Below are 19258 nucleotides of genomic sequence, written 5' to 3' on the forward strand. Positions count from 1 at the left end.
CCTGGGGCACAGCTTCCTCATCTGTAACATGAGGAATAAATTTGAAGGCCCCTTCTACCCTTTGTGTACTTCTAGTTATATCAGTCTGCTGGCTCTTCAGGGATGGAGCTGGGCCTAGAAGGAATTCAGGTCTGGAATTCAGGCCTTCTGATTCCTGTGCTCTATTCACTGCTGATTCTGGAAATGGAGGCTATGGTGGGAAGTTTGGGGAGCAGAGGGAGCTGTGTACAGCCTGGTCTCTGTTCAGTGAAGTAGGGAAACTACCCAGGATCGCAGCAGCTGGACCCTGTAGGACTTCATTGATTGGTCCTGTTACCCCTGATGGTGCTGGGGGTGGGAATAGGAGGCTGCAGGGTAAAGGTAGGATGGAGGACAGCACAGCAGTCCCCATACTTCTACAGAAGAGTGAAGCCTCCACCAGTGGCTTGAGGACATGTGCCTGAGAGACCGTGGGGCTCTATTAGGAAGCAATATGGAACAAACAGGAGAGGAACAGAGAACTGAAATGAAGCATCTGATAGAGAGTCAGCCAGGCAGAGTAAAGCCTAAATCTTACTAGAGCTGCTCAGGATATTTTGGAGATCTCCTCCAGGCTTCACACTTTATAACCCACAAGTAAAAAGCCAGTTCATTAAGTATGCTGACCTCTGCCTTGACAGTGGGACTTGTGGGGTCAGGCAGTGCCAACAGTCTTGCTCCTGCTTCGGGTGCTGCCCAGGCCAGGGAGTGGGAGAGGGAGAAAGAGATTGAGAACCACTGTCTCTTCCCTTCCTCTTTCCAGCACCCCCATTCCCCAAGGGTCAGAGGATCCCCTGCCATCTCCCTACCCCACAGGAAACCAAACCCAGCTGAGCCCAGGAACATGGAGAGGTAGGCCCCAGGCCAACAGAAACAGTTGCCTTAGGTGTCATCTTGCTGTGGGGTTTGAGATGAGCTGGACTTTTAAGGTTCCCTCTGAGACCAGCATAGGTAATCTGAGCCTTTTTCCTGCCCTTCTTAATCCCCTGAGAGAGAAGGCCCTGAGGGTCCCTGTGGGCCAGTTTAGGGTCAGTCCAGAGCCACAGTCCACCTCTCCGGGCTCCAGGAGGAAGGTGTTGAGCTTTTGTGTGTGAACTCCAAGGAGTTCAGCTAGTGTGCCAGCCCTGGAGAGAAGCCCAGCCCAGAGTGCCGGAGGAGGCAGCCACTAGGCCGCTTCCCCCACAGACAGACAGGGCATTGATCCTGCTCGCACGCCCCTCCCTCTCTCCACTTCATGGCGCAGCTAATGGCCTGGAAAAAACTGGCCAGCTGTTCCCCAGCTGTGACATAATGAGCTCAGGGACGATCAATGCCGTTCCGGTCTCTAATTAGGCCGTGGAGCTGGCTGGGGTGAGAGTGCGGCCTGTTTCCTGAAGGCGCCACTTCCACTCCAGTCCCCAGCTGCTGTCTGCTGGCAGCCACCTGGGCCCATGCATCTGCACCCTGGAGGAGCAGGCAGGGCCCTCAAATGGCCCTTAGGAGGGTCTTCTGACCCAGAGCTCCTTCTCTAGCAGAAGAAGGGACTACGTAACCATGGTAGGTAGGAACTGGCCTGCATGTGATACTCAGGACCCCCAGCTTGCTGTCACACCCCTCTCTCTGCCTAAGTCTGTCACTGTGTACAGTGGCCTTCAACCCTGACCCTCCAGCTCTCTACCTCTGAGGCCCTACACAGGACCCTTCCCACCACTGGTACTAGATGCCCAAGCCCAGGGCTGCAAGGAAGAGGCTGGTAGCAAGTTTGGCTTCTAGCCCAGACTCCCTCTGCTATTTATACCCACGGTCCAGGGAAGGATGGATCAGATTCTCAGTGTACTCTCTGCAGAGGAGGAAGTGAGGGTGGAGAGAGAGATGCAAAGAGAAAGGTGTATGTTGAGGCAAAGAAACAGGGATGTTGGGGAGCAGGGGCCCATGGCCAAGACTTGGAGACTTGGAGAGTTCTGAGAACAAGATACAGAGAGCAGAAGAGACAGAGATCAAAGGAGGGAAACCAAATAAGAAAGACAGAAAGAGTGAGAAAATGGGGCCATCAAGAAAGAAAGAGGAGGAGATAGGATCAGGACATACCGTATGCTTAGGGGGTCAGGCCCCAGGTGCCAGATCAGATTCCCCATCAGGGAAGTTGAGGTGCTGGGCAGAGAATGTCCAGGGTCCTGGTGTGAAATTACAGGAGTCAGAAGAGAATGCCTGGGGTCAGAGAGGTAAAGGGATCAGAGACTTGAGAGTGTGAGCACAGGCTGGTCTGGAGGGATAGGGGTGGGTAGGGCAGTCTAGAGATGGGAAGGCCAGGCAGGGACCCTCCCCTAGAATTGAGGCTGTAGGCTCTTCTCTCTGGGGGTTTGGGGTTCAGGCAGGGAGCTGGAAGCAGGAGTCAGAGCAATGTGGGGAGGAGAGAAGGTCACTGTTGCAAAGGTGTAGGAGTGAAGAGGCCTGAGCAGGGAGTGAGTCTAGGCTTTCTGTAGCATCTACTTCAGGGCAGTCCAATAAAGCCCCATGACTTTTTGGGTAGCCTGGGCCTGATGTATGTGTGTGTATGTGTGACATTATCCAGTCCTTCTACCATTCACACAAACAAATCAGATAGTGCCACTTAGAGGGGTCTTTGTGGGGCTCAGTTGACCCTGATCATCCTTTCCTTGGCCCCTTCCAAGTCCCAGGACTGCATTTTTTCCTGACTGTGATTCCCAGGAGAATGGCCTGGTTTGTAGAGATCAGGAGTCACTGCTATTTCCTGCACTGCCCACCTGCCCTGGTCCTGGGCCTCTGAAGATGTCAGGGCCCAGGAGAGAGAAGCCACTCAAAGACAGCAGCTGCTGACTCAGGCTTTCAAATTCCAGAGCAGAAAAGGAAATTAGAGAACGTCTAAAATCTTAGTGCAACCCCTCATCTGAAGCTGGGGCTCAGAGAGGCTAGGAGAATAGCCCAACGTACACCGCCCACTTAATGTGATGCACTCTGGACACCAGTCTGCCCATCTCTTCCTCACAACCTCCTAGGAGTAGGAAGGAGTTCTCTTGGGAGCAATGGCACTCCTGCCTGCCCTCCCAGCTGAGATTGTGACAGTGTAAAAAGGTCGGGGACCACAGGACCACAAGGCCCCAGGAGGGAGAAAGCAGGTGGGGGGTTGGCAGGGAGAAGACTGTTAATCTGAGACTGCAGTCAACTCTTTGCAGCTCTGTAGCCAATACTGCCTCCCTGTGGCTGCTGGCTGTCAGGGCAGTCTGGGGGCCAGAAATGGGAACAGTTGGGTCCTCTTTCCCACCTGGATCCTGACGATCCAGGGACCCCCACCCTAGTGCCAGGCTGCTTTAGACCCTCCAGGTCTAGAACAGGCCACCCAAGAGACTGAGCTTCCACATGCCATTCTTCAATAGGGTCTCCGGGCAGGTGGGTGAGGACCAACCATTGCCCCTCTCTGAGTGGCCACTCAAAAGCCATCTCTCCATCCCTTAGGAGCCCTGCATCTGGAGTCTCATCCTCCTTGGATCAATGGGCATGAGAATTGAATGGGGGGAGGTCCTGTGTTTAGGTGGGTCAAGAGTACAGGGAGAGGTCTTTGGAGGAAAGGAGAAGGGTAGGGAAAGAGGTCACAGGACCAGTATCACTGTGGCCAGTGGTATCCAGCCTGGCAAGGGAAAAGCCAGGCTGTCCTTAGGGCTCAGCCGGGCCTGGCTCTGCTGAGAACAAGATGCCCCAGAAATGCAGAGCAGGGGCACCCCCCAGAATCAGAGACCAGGCACCTCTGGGAGTGCTCTGTGGAGCCCCCAGTTGGGAAACTGGCCCAGCTTTTTGTTCTCAGGCCAAAACCAAGGAAGCCAGCCTTGAGCTAGGCATCCCAGGCTGGAATGGCCTGCTGAGTGGTCCAGGGTGCCACAATCCCTCAGATCAGACTGGGAAGTGTCTAATGACACTACGAATCTATAGGGAGAATTTCCAAGGACTCAAATTCCTACTCCACCCTCTTCACCTCCTCCCCCAAGGAATGGACATGCAGATCACTCATGGGAACCTGGGAAATATGAGTATCATCTGATCTCTATGTCACAGTCTCTGACCAACCCTTTCCTCTGAGTTCACTCTGTCATATGTCCCTGGTGACCTATATGGTTTTTTGCTCCTCCTTCTGGGCCTGAATGACAAGGAAAATTCCCAGTCTCTAGTACAGCCCCTTGCTCTGAAACTTGTGGGTTTGGTAAATACTTATCAACTGACTCACTAAAAGACAGGAGATGCACATGTCTGTGGCCATACATTTCCCTGCTCAAACTATGTTGCTGTGTTGACTTCTCAGTCTGGTTTCTCAGCCTGGCTTGCAAGGCCTTCCACAGTCTTGCAAATCTACCTTTCTATTCTCATTTCTTCCCTGCACGCAGATTATTTCTCAAACTGGAGAACTCACAGTCCCCAATATTTCTTAACCTTACCAGTCTCCATGTTTTTGCTAGGCCTCTTCCTTCTACGTGGATAACTCTCCTCCTCAACCTCCTTCAATTACTCCTGGTTAAAGTCCTACCCCTCGTAGGGCCGCCTGTGGCTCACTTGGGAGAGTGTGGTGCTGATAACACCAACGCCACGGGTTCGGATCCCTATATAGGGATGGCCAGTTAGCTCACTTGAGAGAGCGTGGTGTTGACAACACCACGTCAAGGGCTAAGATCCCCTTACCAGTCATCTTTAAAAAAACAAAAAAATCCTACCGCTCCTTTAAGACCCATGCTACTTCCTTCATAAAGACTTCTTAGATTTCCCAAGAGAGTATGTCACTTTTTCCTTTGAATCTCCTCAGCAGTTTGGCTCTCCCTTGAAGCTTATAACCTGCTTTGTCCCCATTTTAGCTTGTAAACCAAGAGGGCAAGGTTTGCCCTGGTTTCATCCATGTATCCCTCTCCCTCACCTCTTATACAGAGCTTTGCATGTAGTAGGTGCTTGATAAATATTTCTTGACTTGAGTGAAATAGTGCCTGCAGTTTGGTACGCTGGGAGCTGCAGGAGGTGGGAATAGGGTGCTCCGAGGCTTCAAGAGACTGTAGGTGCTCAGAATGGGGAGGCAAGGACCAGTACACAGAGGCAAGCGAGGAGTCTGGGCCTCCTCAGAACCTTATCAGGGAGGAAGAGCAATTTGCTGAAGAGAACAGGCAGCTGGGAGGGCCTTGGAGAAGTGGCAGATTGAGGAAGGGCACCAGGTGTCGGGAGGGACTCCAGGTTGCCCCAGCACCAGGTCTGATGGGCCAAAACTGTGCATCCTTAGTGACAGGCAAAAAAAGGGGGTAGGAATCTGGAGGCTTGGGTTCTGGTTGCACCTCCTTCACCTTCGCCACTTACTCCCCTCTTTAGTCTATTGCTTTGTAAAATAAGGGGTTAGATACCTAACCTCTCAATACCCTTTCAGATCTATTCTGACTTCATATTGAGTTTCTGAAATGGAGCAGTGCTGCACTTCCTATACAAGGGGGATTTGTGTACACCCCCCGAGGCCTCAGCACAAGAGATGACCCCCACCTCCACTTCCACGTCCTGGACAGTGTTTCCCAGAGAAGTGGACTGAGCCCAAAGCCACAGGGAAGGACACATGTGGCCTGGGTAAGCTGTGCCTAGGCTTGGAGGATGTGGAGGTGGGTGGCAGGGGGAGATAACACCCCCCAGTTCAGAGCAAGTAAAGTGCCAAGTGACCAGGCCCCTGGGAAGGTTTCAGGGGCTTCCCTTTCCTTTGCTGTGCTTCCCTGTCCTCTTCCTTGCCTCATCCCCGGGCCAAGTGAGAGTAGATTTGGGGTTTGAATCCCAGTTGCTCAACTGTGTAGCTCTGAGAGAGTCACTTAACCTCTCTGAGCCTCAGTTTTCACATCTGTAAATGGAGTTGTTGAAACTAATTCAGAAGACTGTGTGAGACTACTCATGTGAATATGCCCAGTACTATGCCTACTGCTAGATATCCCTTCCTGAGGCTGGAAAAGGACAATGGTACAGATTGCCCCCGGGCCACAGGGTAAATGGCTAATGCTGCTTCGCGGGTGCACTGGGGGTGGGGTGGGGCATATGGAGGGACAGGCTGATGATGGGGAGGTCGGATGGGAAGAACAGGCCAAAAGGTGTTGCCCTGATTGCTAGTGACGAAGAGCCATGCAACCTGTAGACCTACCTATTTATTGCATTATCAAGGACCCAGGAGCTCTCTGGAATTTTTCTTTGGGGTCCAGTGTTGAGCCCCAGCTCATGGGTAGGAGGTGGGCAGCATGGGGATGGCTCCCCAGTCCCATGGCAGATCTGGCCTGCACATCACTGTGGGTGTTCCTGCCACTCTTTGAGCCTGGTTCATCCAAGGCCCTCAGTTTCTAATCTGGTTGGGAAGGATTTATTTTTGGGTCCCTGTAACCTAGCAATGGGCTCACATGACCAGTGGCAGCTGCAGGCTGAATATACCGTTGGATCTCAGCTCCTGGCAGGGGGTGTGGGCCAGACCGTGGGGGAATAAAGGGAATGGATATGTTCTCACCTCTCCTTTCCTCTGCCTCCCTCCTCAGCCCATTAGCCTGGCCCCCAGATGATGGGAAGAGTGAAGTGGTGCCTGGGGAACGGGCATGGCTGGTGCTGGCATAGGGGGCTCTCTGCACAGCCAAGACAGGGGTGGGAAGTCCTGGCATGAGCCTGCTCCCTGGTTGGGGAGAGCTGGATGTCCATGTGGATGGAGGTGGGTGCAGAGAGGACACCATGCTGGCATCTTGGGGAGTGAGGCCAGGCTGGGGAGTAGACAGTTGAACAGGAAGTCTATGCTGTGGGATCTCAGGGACACTCCTGCTCAGTGCTGGGATCCCAACATTATGCTTCTTCCCATTGCTCCTTGTTCAATTGTTAATATTCTTGGGAGTGAAAACACAGTAAGCTATCAGTGTGAATGGATTTATCAACTTTTTTCCTGAGAGCAGGTTTTAACAGAAATCAGAGAGAGCAGAGAAGGAGGGTATTGGGCACTAAGTAGGTGAGAGGGCTCTATGGGGGGGCTATGGGCACATAAAAAGCACTCAATATTTATTGAATAAATCGATGGATGAATAAAAGATAAAATTGGTTGTCTTCAAGGTTTCATCCTGGGGCAGGAAAGGGTGGATGGGGTGGACACAACCCTTCCAAGAGGTGCTGGTGGGCAAGTGTGGGGTAGGACTGTACCTGGGAGCAGGTCTAGGATAGAAAGACCAGTCCTCAGCACCAAGGGCCCCACCATGATGCTGAGGAGAGGGTGCCACTGTTGGGAGGTGCCTGGTCCTCATCCTGTAACAGGATCCACACCGCCCCCGCACTGGATGTGTACGTAACGTAGTGAGCTGTGGATATCTAATGTGATTTGGGGACCACACCCAGTTTCTCCACCTTGGTTTTCTCAGCCCCTCCACTGTGTTCAGCTTTAAAAGGAGGGATTGGCAGGGTGGGGTGGGGGATGTGATGTCAGTAGCTACGCCAAACCCTGATTGAGATAGTTTAGTGAGATACAGTATAAGAAGTGCCTCCCCAGAGTGGGCCCTCAAGAAGTAGTAGCATTGTTATTTTTATTATTATCATCAGCTGCCTCCAGGCTAGGAAAAGCAGTCTCCTCCTCCCACCCCAGTCCTCTACCAGCCAAGACGTCTTCCAGCAGTTAGGAGGATGCTCTAGGAACCACTGCCTCCCTGGTACCACCTTCTCCTCTCTGGGAGCTCTCTTGGAGGGGATCCTAGCTCTGCAGAGCTGTAGGACATCCAACATGCCAAGGCATCCATGTTTCTGAGGCCCACAGATTGAAGAGATTGCCTAAAGCCACACAGCTCCACATGGCAGTCATGAGCCTAGACAGGGAATTCAGGCATGATACCCACTCCAGAGCCTTCTGCCCTGAAACTTGCCTATCCAGCAACTCCTGTCTCCAAACAGAAGAAAGGGAATTCTGGAATTGTTTACCAGACCCAACCCAAAGAGTCATAAGAACAATGAATTACCCAGGGAACTCAGAGGGGCATGTTGACTGTCCCAGGCTCCAAGCCCTGGGTCAACAACAAAGAGGCTGCTCACCAGCCCAGAACTGATGCAACAATCTCCGCTATCACCAGCCACCATTTCTTGAGCTCTTCACATATCTTTATTCCTCACATCCATCTGTGTGGCAGTCATTACTTGCATTATTTTATAGGTGAGGAAACAGGTACCAGAGGTGAAGTGACTTTCTAGGGCACACAGCTAGTAAGTGCCAGAGCCAATATTTGAATCCAGGTCTGTTTGAAGTCAAAGCATCTACTCCTTCTCCCTTGGCCCTGACATGAGATTCTGGGCTGAAGCCCTAATACCACTTCCATAGAAGTGGTCATTTCCTTCCAGAAAACAGCCTAAAAAAGACAACAAAACCAGATCTACTTGAGTACAGGGAAATCGAATGGAAATATCAAACTAAAACCCTATAAACAGAAAAGTGATTTTTATCAAACCCTGTGCTTTCGTGTCGGCAAGATCATTTTGACAACCACCAGATTCTCTGTGATTAGGCCATGCCTGTCCCCACTTGGCCCCCACCCTGCAGGGCCCTAGCTCTGATTGTTATGGCCCCCTTCTAAGGTTTCAGAGAGAACCAGAGCAGACTCAGGTTCATTGGAGCAGGATTATAGAAAGAGGGCTAAATTGGGGTCAGAAAACCTTGGTTCTAGTTTGGCCCTACTCTACTGGTTTTTGGTAAGGCCTTGGCCTGTGAGTTGGCTGGCTGTACTTTAGTTTTTCTATCTATAAAATGGGCAAAAGTCTTTACTCTCCAGCTTATTCAACAGGGATGGGGAGCCTGCAATACAAACATAACCTGCTTCTCAGGCTTGGGGAAGATAATACAGTTACCGTGGCCTGGCCAGACAGCTGGTCTGGTGGCCAGTTGGCAGTCTCCAGGTCCTGAGGCCCCTCCCACAGAACTATTGGGGAAGGTGGTACAAGGGAGGCAGTGGATCCTAGAGCATCCTCCCAGCTGCTAGAAGCCATCTTCTCTGGTGGGGGAAGGAGGAGAAGACTGCCTATCTAGCCTGGGGGCAGCTGATGATAACAATAAAAATAGCAATGCTACTAGTTCTTGAGGGCCCACTCTGGGGAGGCACTTCTTATGCTGTATCTCATTAAATTAACTCAATCAGTGTTTGGGGTAGCTAGTGACATCACATCCCCCACTCACCCTGCCAATCCCTCCTTTTAAAGCTGAACACAATGGAGGGGCTGAGAAAACCAAGGTGAAGAAACTGGGTGTGGTCCCCAAATCATATTAGAGATCCAGGGCCCACAACGTTGCACATACATCCAGGAGGGGGATTCTGATACAGGTATCAGTTATATACCTGGGGGAACTGACCGTTTTCTTCATAGCTGTGGGAGATCATACCCATTCATCTCACCATCAAAGGCCCATCACATGACTGGGTGATGCTCCACCGATAATGCTCCCCAGCTCTGTCCAGTTCTACAAATCCAGACCAATCAGAGACTTCCTGAGTAGCTGGTTCCCACTCTGGCTTCAGGGAGCAGTGTTGTGGTGGTTCACAGGGTGGCTCAGGGGGATGTTACATACCCACACCTCCATCAGCCCTCACAGCCCCACTACAAATAAACAGACAGTCTAAGAGAACAATGTTTGTTTGGGGAGCAAGTGCAGGGTTAAGACAAGGCCTTTGGCTCCCCTTCAAACCTGATCGCCACTTCTAAACCTGTCTGTTATACACATTCGGCAGCTTCCAAAGGAACCAAACCTTGGATCATTCCCAGGAGCCTCAGCCCTTCCCCATCCTAACCTTGGTGTCCTGTGTCTGTACTGACCTGCCTGCTATACACAGGCAGGCCTGATGTTAGGTGAGAGCCTGATGTCACACAGAACCAGGCAATAGCAGCACGGTCAGGAACCTTAGGGATCATCTATCCTACATTCCCTTTGAACAGATGATGATGGCCAACAATAGGAAGTGACTTGCCCAAGGTCACTCAGATAGTAAGTGCCACAGCCAGGCCTTGAACCTGGATTTTCTGACTCCCAGTGCTCTTCTTACTTCATAAGTCTGGTAAGGAGGATCTCTCCTGTATCTCATCACCTGCCCCCATGAAGCTTTTGAGATGCAGTCCAGCAACCTGAGAGAAGTGAGAGGAGCTGGGCTCACTCCTGGGCAACTTGCCTGGGGTACTGGTGCCCAACTTTTGCTCCAGAAGTGACTTCGAGGGGCTGGGTGGGTAGCAGGAGGCCATTAGGACCCAGAAGCTCTCAGAGCATCCTTCTCTGCCGGCTGCCTCTCACTGCTCACTGCAGTGGTTTGGGCTTCAGCAGCCTTGGAGAAGCATCAGCTGAGAGGAGCTATCACATGGGAGCCGGGAGCTGCTCAGCAAAGGTAGGAGTTGCTGACTAGGCCAGGAACGGGGGCCAGACCCAGGGCCTAGTGATGAGTGCTGAGGTACCTGACAGAAAAGTAGCATTCCAAGGTCCAGCCCATCCTACCTTACAGTGGGTAGTTTTGTTAGAGGATGGGTTCCCAGGTATCCCAAAGGCAGTATTGGGATGTGGGCATCTCTAAAGCCTAGAGATGGGGGGTTAATCAATTCCTGCTGGCAGGAGTACCCACATCCTTTAGAAGGCCTTCTTTTCCATCTGTCTTGCTCCATGTCATAGAGATGGGTCCCCCATATCCTAGGAATGGGTTCTTTGGCAACCAGGCTGATAGGCAACTGTGTCCTGGGCATGGGCAACTCTGCTGGGAAGAGGTGTTGTAGCTACCCAGAAATCTCCCCTGGCTTAGGAGGGGCATGCTCTTGTCTGAAAGAAGGCTAGGCTCAGGTCCCTGGGATGGGAGCTCTGTATCTGGGAAACAGGTGCATGTGAATCCCAACGACACCTCTGTGGCCTTGGGCTCGGCACTATGTACATCTTGCATCCTGAAATAAACACGTTTGTAACTTGACCATGCCCCTGCTAGATACCCAGACCTCAGTCCTTACAGTCGCAATGGCTTCCAGGTCCTGAGAGGTCCCAGAGTTGAGGGGGGTGGTGTTGGAAGGAAGCAATGGGAGGACAAGAGCATTGGGGGGGGGCAGGTAGAAAGCATGATGATATGAGCTGGAGTGGGTGGGTGAGGCTCCCTGGGTTTCCCCTAAAAAATTGTTACACCACAGTGCTCCCCTCCATAGCCCCAGTCCATTGGTGAGAGAGTGCTGAGTAGCCAGGTATATTGGTCTATTAGGAAGTAAATTGGAATCCTGGAATTTAGGAGTCATTGTGGAGATACTAGCAAGACTGAGGGGGCTGTGAAAAAGAGAAATGTCCAATGCCCACTTGCCTGGGGCTCCATCACGGCTGCACGGTGCCCCTCCATCTCCACATGTCTGTTTCACTCAGTCTAAGACTCTGGGTGGGCCCTCCAAGATCAGACTCTTGATGTTCCCCCAGACATGCTGGGCCTTTCCTCCTTTAGTTACCAGGGACTCAGAGCACATCTTCTGGGCCCCACTCACAGGTAGAAGGGATGGGTAAATCACGGCACTAAAATAAAGGGCAACGATGCTTTGCCTAGTATTTCTTTCAGGCATTTTCCCTAGTAGACTGTCTAATGAGAAGCTGATGTCTCCACTTTGGTGCCTATATGCATCTTCCCTGCAGACCTTGAGTCTATGTGGCCATCATAACTGTGAAATGAGCTTTCTGCTCTCCCTGGAGAGAGGCACATCTCTAGGCAGTTGTCCAAAGTTAGGGTGGCCTCGAGTACAGCAAGTGGGATTACCCTTTCCAGAAGAGACTCCCCTGGCTGGCACAGAGCTGAGTGACTGAATATTCTTGGAGTTTGTACTAGGGAGGCAGAGATTCTACTGATCAGTCTGAGTTTGATTCGATTCACAAAACTGTATTGAGCACCTACTGCATGCGTGGCATGTTAGAATTTGGATTAATGTAAGGTTTGTGGTAACACCAAAAACCAACAGTAATTTTAAGACTATAACTGTGGAGGACAGTAGGACCTGTCTAGCCATGTAGTCTTCTTTACTGCAGTCATAGAAATGATGGGTTTTTCAACTGAGTGACTACCAGGCCCTCCACAGCCCAGGAACTCACAGAGTAATCAAATGTTACCACGTGTAGGAAACTTGGAGGTCATTCAGTCCAACTCTCCCATTTCACAGATGAGCAAACTGTGGCCCAGGGAACTAGGAAGTTGTCTACAGAAAGGCCATCTGACTTGGCATGTCTGCAGTTGGCTTTTAATTTGCATAACTCAGCACATTATACTGAGGGAATCTGGACTGCAAGAATACTATGCGTAAATGAAACAAATTTTTTAATTACATTGGGCAACCTATTTCAAATAAATACAAACGCAACACGGATAATGAGGCACATAAAACAGATTTGAACTTCTATTTGATCAGGAGAAATGAGAGATGCTGAAACCATGGACTTCCTCCTCTCCCAACTTCTTCAGTTTTCTTCTCTGTTTTATGCTCACAAACTTCCATGATCAGTCTTCTACCCACTCTCACACCTACTTACCCTCTTACACAGGTGCCTGCTTCCCACTTGTTCTGTGACTGTGGTAATACTCCAGAATCAAGAGGGCTTTGGGCCAGGGATCCTCTGAGAGTCAGCTGCAGTGACCAGAGATCTGGGGAGCTGGGGAGTGGGAGCATAGGAGCAGCTCCTCTTCCACGGGTAGGGGCACAGTGGCCTTGAGAAGTTAATGAATGGGAAAGGAAGGGCAGCTTTAAAGTGGCTTCTGCCCTTTCGCTTTGGGAGCAGTGAGGCTGGATGAGCTGACCTCCCAGTTTCATTCCAGCTGGGACATTTTGTTTTCACTGTTTCTTCTCAACATTCCCAAAGTGGCAGCTCTTTGTCTTGGGAGTGGTGATGTCAGAAGGGACTAAAGTTCAGCCCCCTTTTCAGGTGATAGCCCTAGAGCAGAGAGAGACATTTTTAGAGACAGTTCAAATTCAACAACTATTTACTGGAGGCCTATTACATTCCAGCCAACATGGAGGGCACCTTCATGCACAGCATGGCATGATGGGCAAAAGTGCTGGCCCTGTGGCCAGACTGCCTGGTTAGGTACCCAGACCTCGCCACTTACTCTCTGTGTGACCTTGGGTAAGTTACTTAACCTCTCTAGGCTTCAGTTTCATCCCTTGCCGAATGGGGATAAGAACAATATCTATCTCATAGGGTTGTGTGAGGATTAAAATGAGTTAATGTATCTATAGTGCCCAGAACAGGGCCTGGCAGGTGGAAAGCACCATATAATTGTTACTGCTTATTCGTATTGTTATTAATAGATCACACAGGATCCTCCAAACACAGTTGTGAAGTAGGTATTATTCCCTTCATTTTACAGATGCCTTTATGAGGAAACTGAAGTTCAGAAGAGTCACAGAGTTAGTAATGCCCAGACCTGGGACTGGAAGTCAAATCTTGTGCTCCTTCTACTCCCCACCAGCTCCTGCCATTCTGAGACAAGAAATCAGGAAATTTACATAAGCAATCCTAAAACTTGTGCACTATCCCAGGGCTCAGCAAAACCCTGGGAAAGGGAGACAGCATTAGAATCCCTGGATAACAATCCCTGAAAGGGGAAAAGGGTATGGAGAACAGAGGAAAGGAAGTGGAAAAGGAGGAGCTGGAGGCCACTCAAAAGGTGGAGTGTTGAGTGGGCAAGGCTCCCACCTCTCTCACGTCTCCTGCTTTTTTGCAGTCACCAAGGCAGACCCTGGAGCTACCTTTTGCCAGAAAGGGGATATAAGCCTGAGCCCTCAGCTGCCTGGCCTAGCACTCTGTACACAAACAAGCCCTAAGGCTGGTGATAAGAGCCTGACCAAGAGGCTCCAGCAGGAGGTGCCCCGAACAAAACTGGGAAGCCTGTGCCTGGGCTTGCCATCCCAGGGTATCTGGACTAGGATGGGGGATGGGCCTGTGACAGGAGGTGCCCTGGGTGTCCTCTTTCGGCCCCATGGAGTCCTCACCCATTCCCCAGTCATCAGGAAACTCTTCTACTTTAGGGAGGGTCCCTCAAACCCCAGGTCCCTCTACTGCCAGTGGAGTCCCAGAGGTGGGGCTGCGGGACATAGCTTCAGAATCTGTCGCTCTCTTCTTCATGCTCCTGCTGGACTTGACCGCTGTGGCTGGCAATGCTGCTGTGATGGCTGTTATTGCCAAGACACCCGCCCTCCGAAAATTTGTCTTTGTCTTCCACCTCTGCCTGGTGGACCTGATGGCCGCCCTGACCCTCATGCCCCTGGCCATGCTCTCCAGCTCCGCCCTCTTTGACCATGCCCTCTTTGGGGAGGTGGCCTGTCGCCTCTACTTGTTCCTGAGTGTATGCTTTGTCAGCCTGGCCATCCTCTCTGTGTCGGCCATCAACGTGGAACGCTATTATTACGTGGTCCACCCCATGCGCTATGAGGTGCGCATGACGCTGGGGCTGGTGGCCTCTGTGCTGGTGGGTGTGTGGGTGAAAGCCTTGGCCATGGCATCTGTGCCAGTGTTGGGGAGGGTCTCCTGGGAGGAAGGAGCTCCCAGTGTCCCCCCAGGCTGTTCACTCCAATGGAGCCACAGTGCCTACTGCCAGCTTTTTGTGGTTGTCTTTGCTGTCCTTTACTTCTTGTTGCCCCTGCTCCTCATCCTTGTGGTCTACTGCAGCATGTTCCGAGTGGCTCGTGTGGCTGCCATGCAGCATGGGCCACTGCCCACATGGATGGAGACACCCCGGCAACGCTCCGAGTCTCTCAGCAGCCGCTCCACTATGGTCACCAGCTCAGGGGCCCCCCAGACCACCCCACACCGGACGTTTGGAGGAGGGAAGGCGGCAGTGGTCCTCCTGGCTGTGGGGGGACAGTTCTTGCTCTGTTGGTTGCCCTATTTCTCTTTCCACCTCTACGTTGCCCTGAGTGCTCAGCCCATTTCGACTGGGCAGGTGGAGAGTGTGGTGACCTGGATTGGCTACTTTTGCTTCACTTCCAACCCTTTCTTCTATGGATGTCTCAACCGGCAGATCCGGGGGGAGCTCAGCAAGCAGTTTGTCTGCTTCTTCAAGCCAGCTCCAGAGGAAGAGCTAAGGCTGCCTAGCCGGGAGGGATCCATTGAGGAGAATTTCCTGCAGTTCCTTCAGGGGACTGGCTGTCCCACCGAGTCCTGGGTTTCCCGACCGCTACCCAGCCCCAAGCAGGAGCCACCTGCTGTTGACTTTCGAATCCCAGGCCAGATAGCTGAGGAGACCTCTGAGTTCCTGGAGCAGCAACTCACCAGTGACATCATCATGTCAGACAGCTACCTCCGTCCTGCCCCCTCACCCCGGCTGGAATCATGATGGGCCACTGGACACTTGGAGGGAGATGGGACTGGGGGCTGGTTATGATCACAAGGACCACCTGTGGGATCACCTTTTCCCAGCTGGCTGGGGCTGGGATTGGGGTCTCCATGCACAGCTTTTGCATAATGGTTCCTGTGTCAGGAACAGAGCCAACAGGATGGACATGTGGCAAAAGCCTTGGATTTGGCTGTGTCTTTGACTACTGGGGGAGGGATCCTGGGTATGGTGAGATGGTGACGAGAAGAAAGGGTCACAAAGGTGAGGTGAAGCCTCTCAACCAGTGAACTTTCCATGCCTCAGGAAGCAGGGTAGGAGTTGGAGGATACAGGGCAACAGGCCAAGTTTAGAATTATTCTGGGGGCCATTTAGGATATTTTATTTTTCAGTGTAATTGTCCAGGGCAGTAATTGCACCTAAGCAAGGTAAGAAAATGACCTGTGTCTTCTCATTCCTTGCTAGATTTAAAAAGAACTACGTGACATCCAAGTGTTTCCATTTATGTCAATAGATCTTTTTTTGTTTTATACCTGAGATTTCCTAAAAATGAGAGGACCAGCATGGTTTGTTATTCTTTTCCTGAGTTTGGCCAGAGGCAAGGGGAAATAGCAATTAGAGTACATGGAGTAGAAGACAGGAAAGCTGACTGCAGCTCTCTCTCTCCCACTCTGCAGGAAAAGCCCTTCTGTTCTATTTTTCTGTCTCCCTCCTGCACATAGGAGATCAAGTATGAGGCTTGATCTCAGCAGAGACATGAATAAGACAGGATGGCTTTTTCTCCCTGTCTTTCAGAATGAAGAACTAGAATGATTAGGGGGTAGGATGGTTGAGGGTGGTAGTTAGCATTTGAATTGCTAAGGCAGATGGATACAGAGGCCAGGTAATCATCCTAATCAATAATACTGCAAATCTTTTCTTTCCAGGACTGGCTTCCCTGATCTCTCTCCTCATGGCAGTGACCCACCTCCAGCTTCCTGGACAATCGGGTACAAGAGACTAAGGTTGGGCATGGGAAGGGTGGGGTTTCCATGGTCCATTAAATGCCTCTCTACTCCCATTCATCGCTCTCAAAATTAGCTTCAGTGACAAAGACTTAAATCTCTCTCCTAACTGCAGCCCTGGGTTGGAAAGAGGGCACAGGAGCTGGGCTCAGCTGTTCACTGATTGAGACTGTAGGAACAGTGTTGGGTGGTATTTTCAACAGAGAAGGAATAATTGCAAACTGGACAGGACACCCATCTGGGATCACCTGTTCATCCCACTTCCCTCAGTTGAATCAGGTAACACTAAAGAATAAGGAAGGTCCAAAGGGTGGTGTGGTCTGTATTTGAACAAATTCCTGGCTCACTGAGCATCAAAGGGAGAAAATGGACTGATGGGAGTGGGATAGTTTCCCCTTTGAACACCCAATAAATAATTTCATGATAAAAAGTCATACTGATATCAACATTGACTCCTTCAGTTCAATTCAGGGCATAATAGTTAAACACCCACTATTCCCTGAGACCCACACTGAGGACGTGCGGTTACTGTCTTCAAGCAGTTCATAGTATAATTTCATCAGATCCTTGTATTTTTAACAGAGCATTTAGATCTGATAAAGTACTATAACATGTGTTTGAGAAATATATTGGAAAATATATCCATGGTTCTAACTTCCCAGAGTTCAGTCCATTACAGCAAGATACCTACATGGAAGTTTCCTGCAGATTGTGGAAAATGTAGGGTTGTAAATGAAACTCTCTAGTGAAGAAAAAAATTTATTAAATGAAACTGAGGAAACAGAGTTTTTCCTCTCTTGATCTAGGAAAATTTCCAGGTTTCTGTCTTCCTACCACTAAATTATTATTCTAGTCTAGTGCCTATTCCTATTACATGGAGGAAGTTTTTTAAAAGGATAATATGTAATACAAGTAGAGTCCTTTGTGATTGAAAAACCATGCTCACCCCTCTCTCCTTCCTTTTAAAATAAACTCATATTGAAGAATCTCATTCCTAGATCGGGGAAAAACATCAGGAATCAGCTAGTAGAACCACAGCACTGCCAGCAGGTGGCAGTGTGAGTCCAGTGGAAATAGGAAAGCCGTGTGTATGTGGGGGAAGGGGGAGAAAAGGGAGGGCATCAAACATTGCCTGGCAGCCATTTTGTTAATTTATTTTGCCTTTTCCTTGGCCTTTGCCCTCTGACTCTTCCTTCACGTATATCAAAGAAGAAAGTTTTAAGTGCAAGGATATCTCTAATTCAGGCTGAAATTTCCTGACACTGTGATCTCCCTGGCGTTTATTACAGTTTGACATACATGGATTATTTTGCCATTTATTTTTCCCGGTAGGGGTGAATTATAAGGGAAATTAAAATTTCTGTTTTATTATGCTGAGAACTTTCCCAGCAATTACTGCTATGACCACCTTCCAGGAGTTTTCTAGTAACCAGGATGGCTTGATAAAGTTCAATATGTAATCCTGAGCTCTGAAAGCTGTTCTTGGACAAAACCTGACCACTCGAGTCTCTTAAGGCTCAACATTCTGAGGCAACCATACTTTCAACTACTTTTGCCTGCATCCTGGTGGTGCTGGGGTGACTCTCAATCCTAGATGAAAACCGCAGTTTCTGTTGTTAGATGTCCCTAGGCAATATCCTGTACGGGGCATGGTAGAAAAGGGATGAATTTAGAGTCAGACAGATCTACTTAATTCATTGTGTGAACTTGGGAAAGCTGCTTAATTTTTCTGAGCCTATTTCCTCATCTGTAAAAATGGGGATCATTATTACCTACCTCACAGGGCTGTTGTGAGGATTAAAAGAGATGGGATGTGGAAGCACCTAGCCATACCTGGCAAACAGGTACTCAATAAATATTGGTTTTTCTTCCCTTTCCTCTTGCCCTTTTTCCCCCATAAATATTGATAACGGAAAAGTAGTCCCTTTTATTCTAACAGTTATTTGGGAATGAGTGGGAGATTTTTCAAACTTTGAAGAATTGGCACTGATAAAGTTTATGGTGGATGAACCTGTTTAAAGTGGCTCTAATTAATGAATCATCAGTATATAGACTTTTCCGTTGGGGTCTTATATTCTAAGGTTTAGATTCTATTAGGTAAATAATGTAATTTTTAATCACAGGAAAAGGTTTTAGGCGCTGCAAAAATGTTCTCCTCCCTAGAATGTATAGTGAGAGTAATTGTGGGGCTATTTGGCAGTACAGCTAATTTAGGACCACCTTCAAGGTAGTACCCAGGGTTATCAGCAAAAGAAGGTATCAGTCTGGGGCTTTCACAGGGAATCTGTTAATTTTCAAGTGATACTAGAACTGAGACGCAAATTTTACTAAACTTCCCTTTTTGTGTGGTACCACAACAGGAAAGTTTGGTAGGAGATTCACAGGATGCACTTGTGTGTTTCAGGGTGTGGAGCTGAGGTTGGCTTGGTAGAAGTCCGAAGGCCCTAGCATAGAGCGATCTGGCTTATATTGGACAAAAGGGCAGCATGGAAATTTTACCGAGGAACTGCACGCTTACCTTTCAGATTATAGAATATCTGCGAGCGATTTCAAGTGGCCCTTTGCCAGCTTAGGAGCTAGGCAAATTTCAAGCCCGCAGAAATTCGTACATAATAGCACGAGAACCAGGATAAACTTTGAGAGTAGGAGGCGATGGGCTAAAGTCCTAGGCTTGGTCGGTGTTACAGATCTCAGACGTGAGGTGCTGCAGGGGCCCAAGCTGGGCAGTTTGCTCACATCTCATAGATCGGACTGCGACAAGCCGGCAGAGAAATTGTCGCACACTTGGGCAAGGGTCCCGGATCCCACAACCAGAGATCAAAGAGGGTTTTCTGGCTAGCGAGAAATTCTCAGCAGAAATTCCCGTACGGGCTGTGGGCTCTTATTCGGAATCCGGCCTCCCCTCCCAACTCGTGGTGTGACTTC

At 50.0% G+C, this 19258-nt stretch overlaps 1 protein-coding gene across 1 annotated transcript; it reads left to right on the top strand.

Annotated features, from left to right (window-relative positions):
• The first annotated feature begins 13007 nt into the window (after positions 1 to 13007).
• On the top strand, positions 13008 to 15332 carry GPR61 (G protein-coupled receptor 61). Its single transcript, XM_063104152.1, is given in 3 exon segments — positions 13008 to 13034; positions 13574 to 13942; positions 13944 to 15332. Coding segments are annotated over 3 exon segments (1785 nt in total).
• Positions 15333 to 19258: the final 3926 nt, after the last annotated feature.

This window comes from Cynocephalus volans, chromosome 8 (genome assembly GCF_027409185.1).
Source record: "Cynocephalus volans isolate mCynVol1 chromosome 8, mCynVol1.pri, whole genome shotgun sequence".
In the NCBI taxonomy this organism is placed as follows: Eukaryota; Metazoa; Chordata; class Mammalia; order Dermoptera; family Cynocephalidae; genus Cynocephalus; species Cynocephalus volans.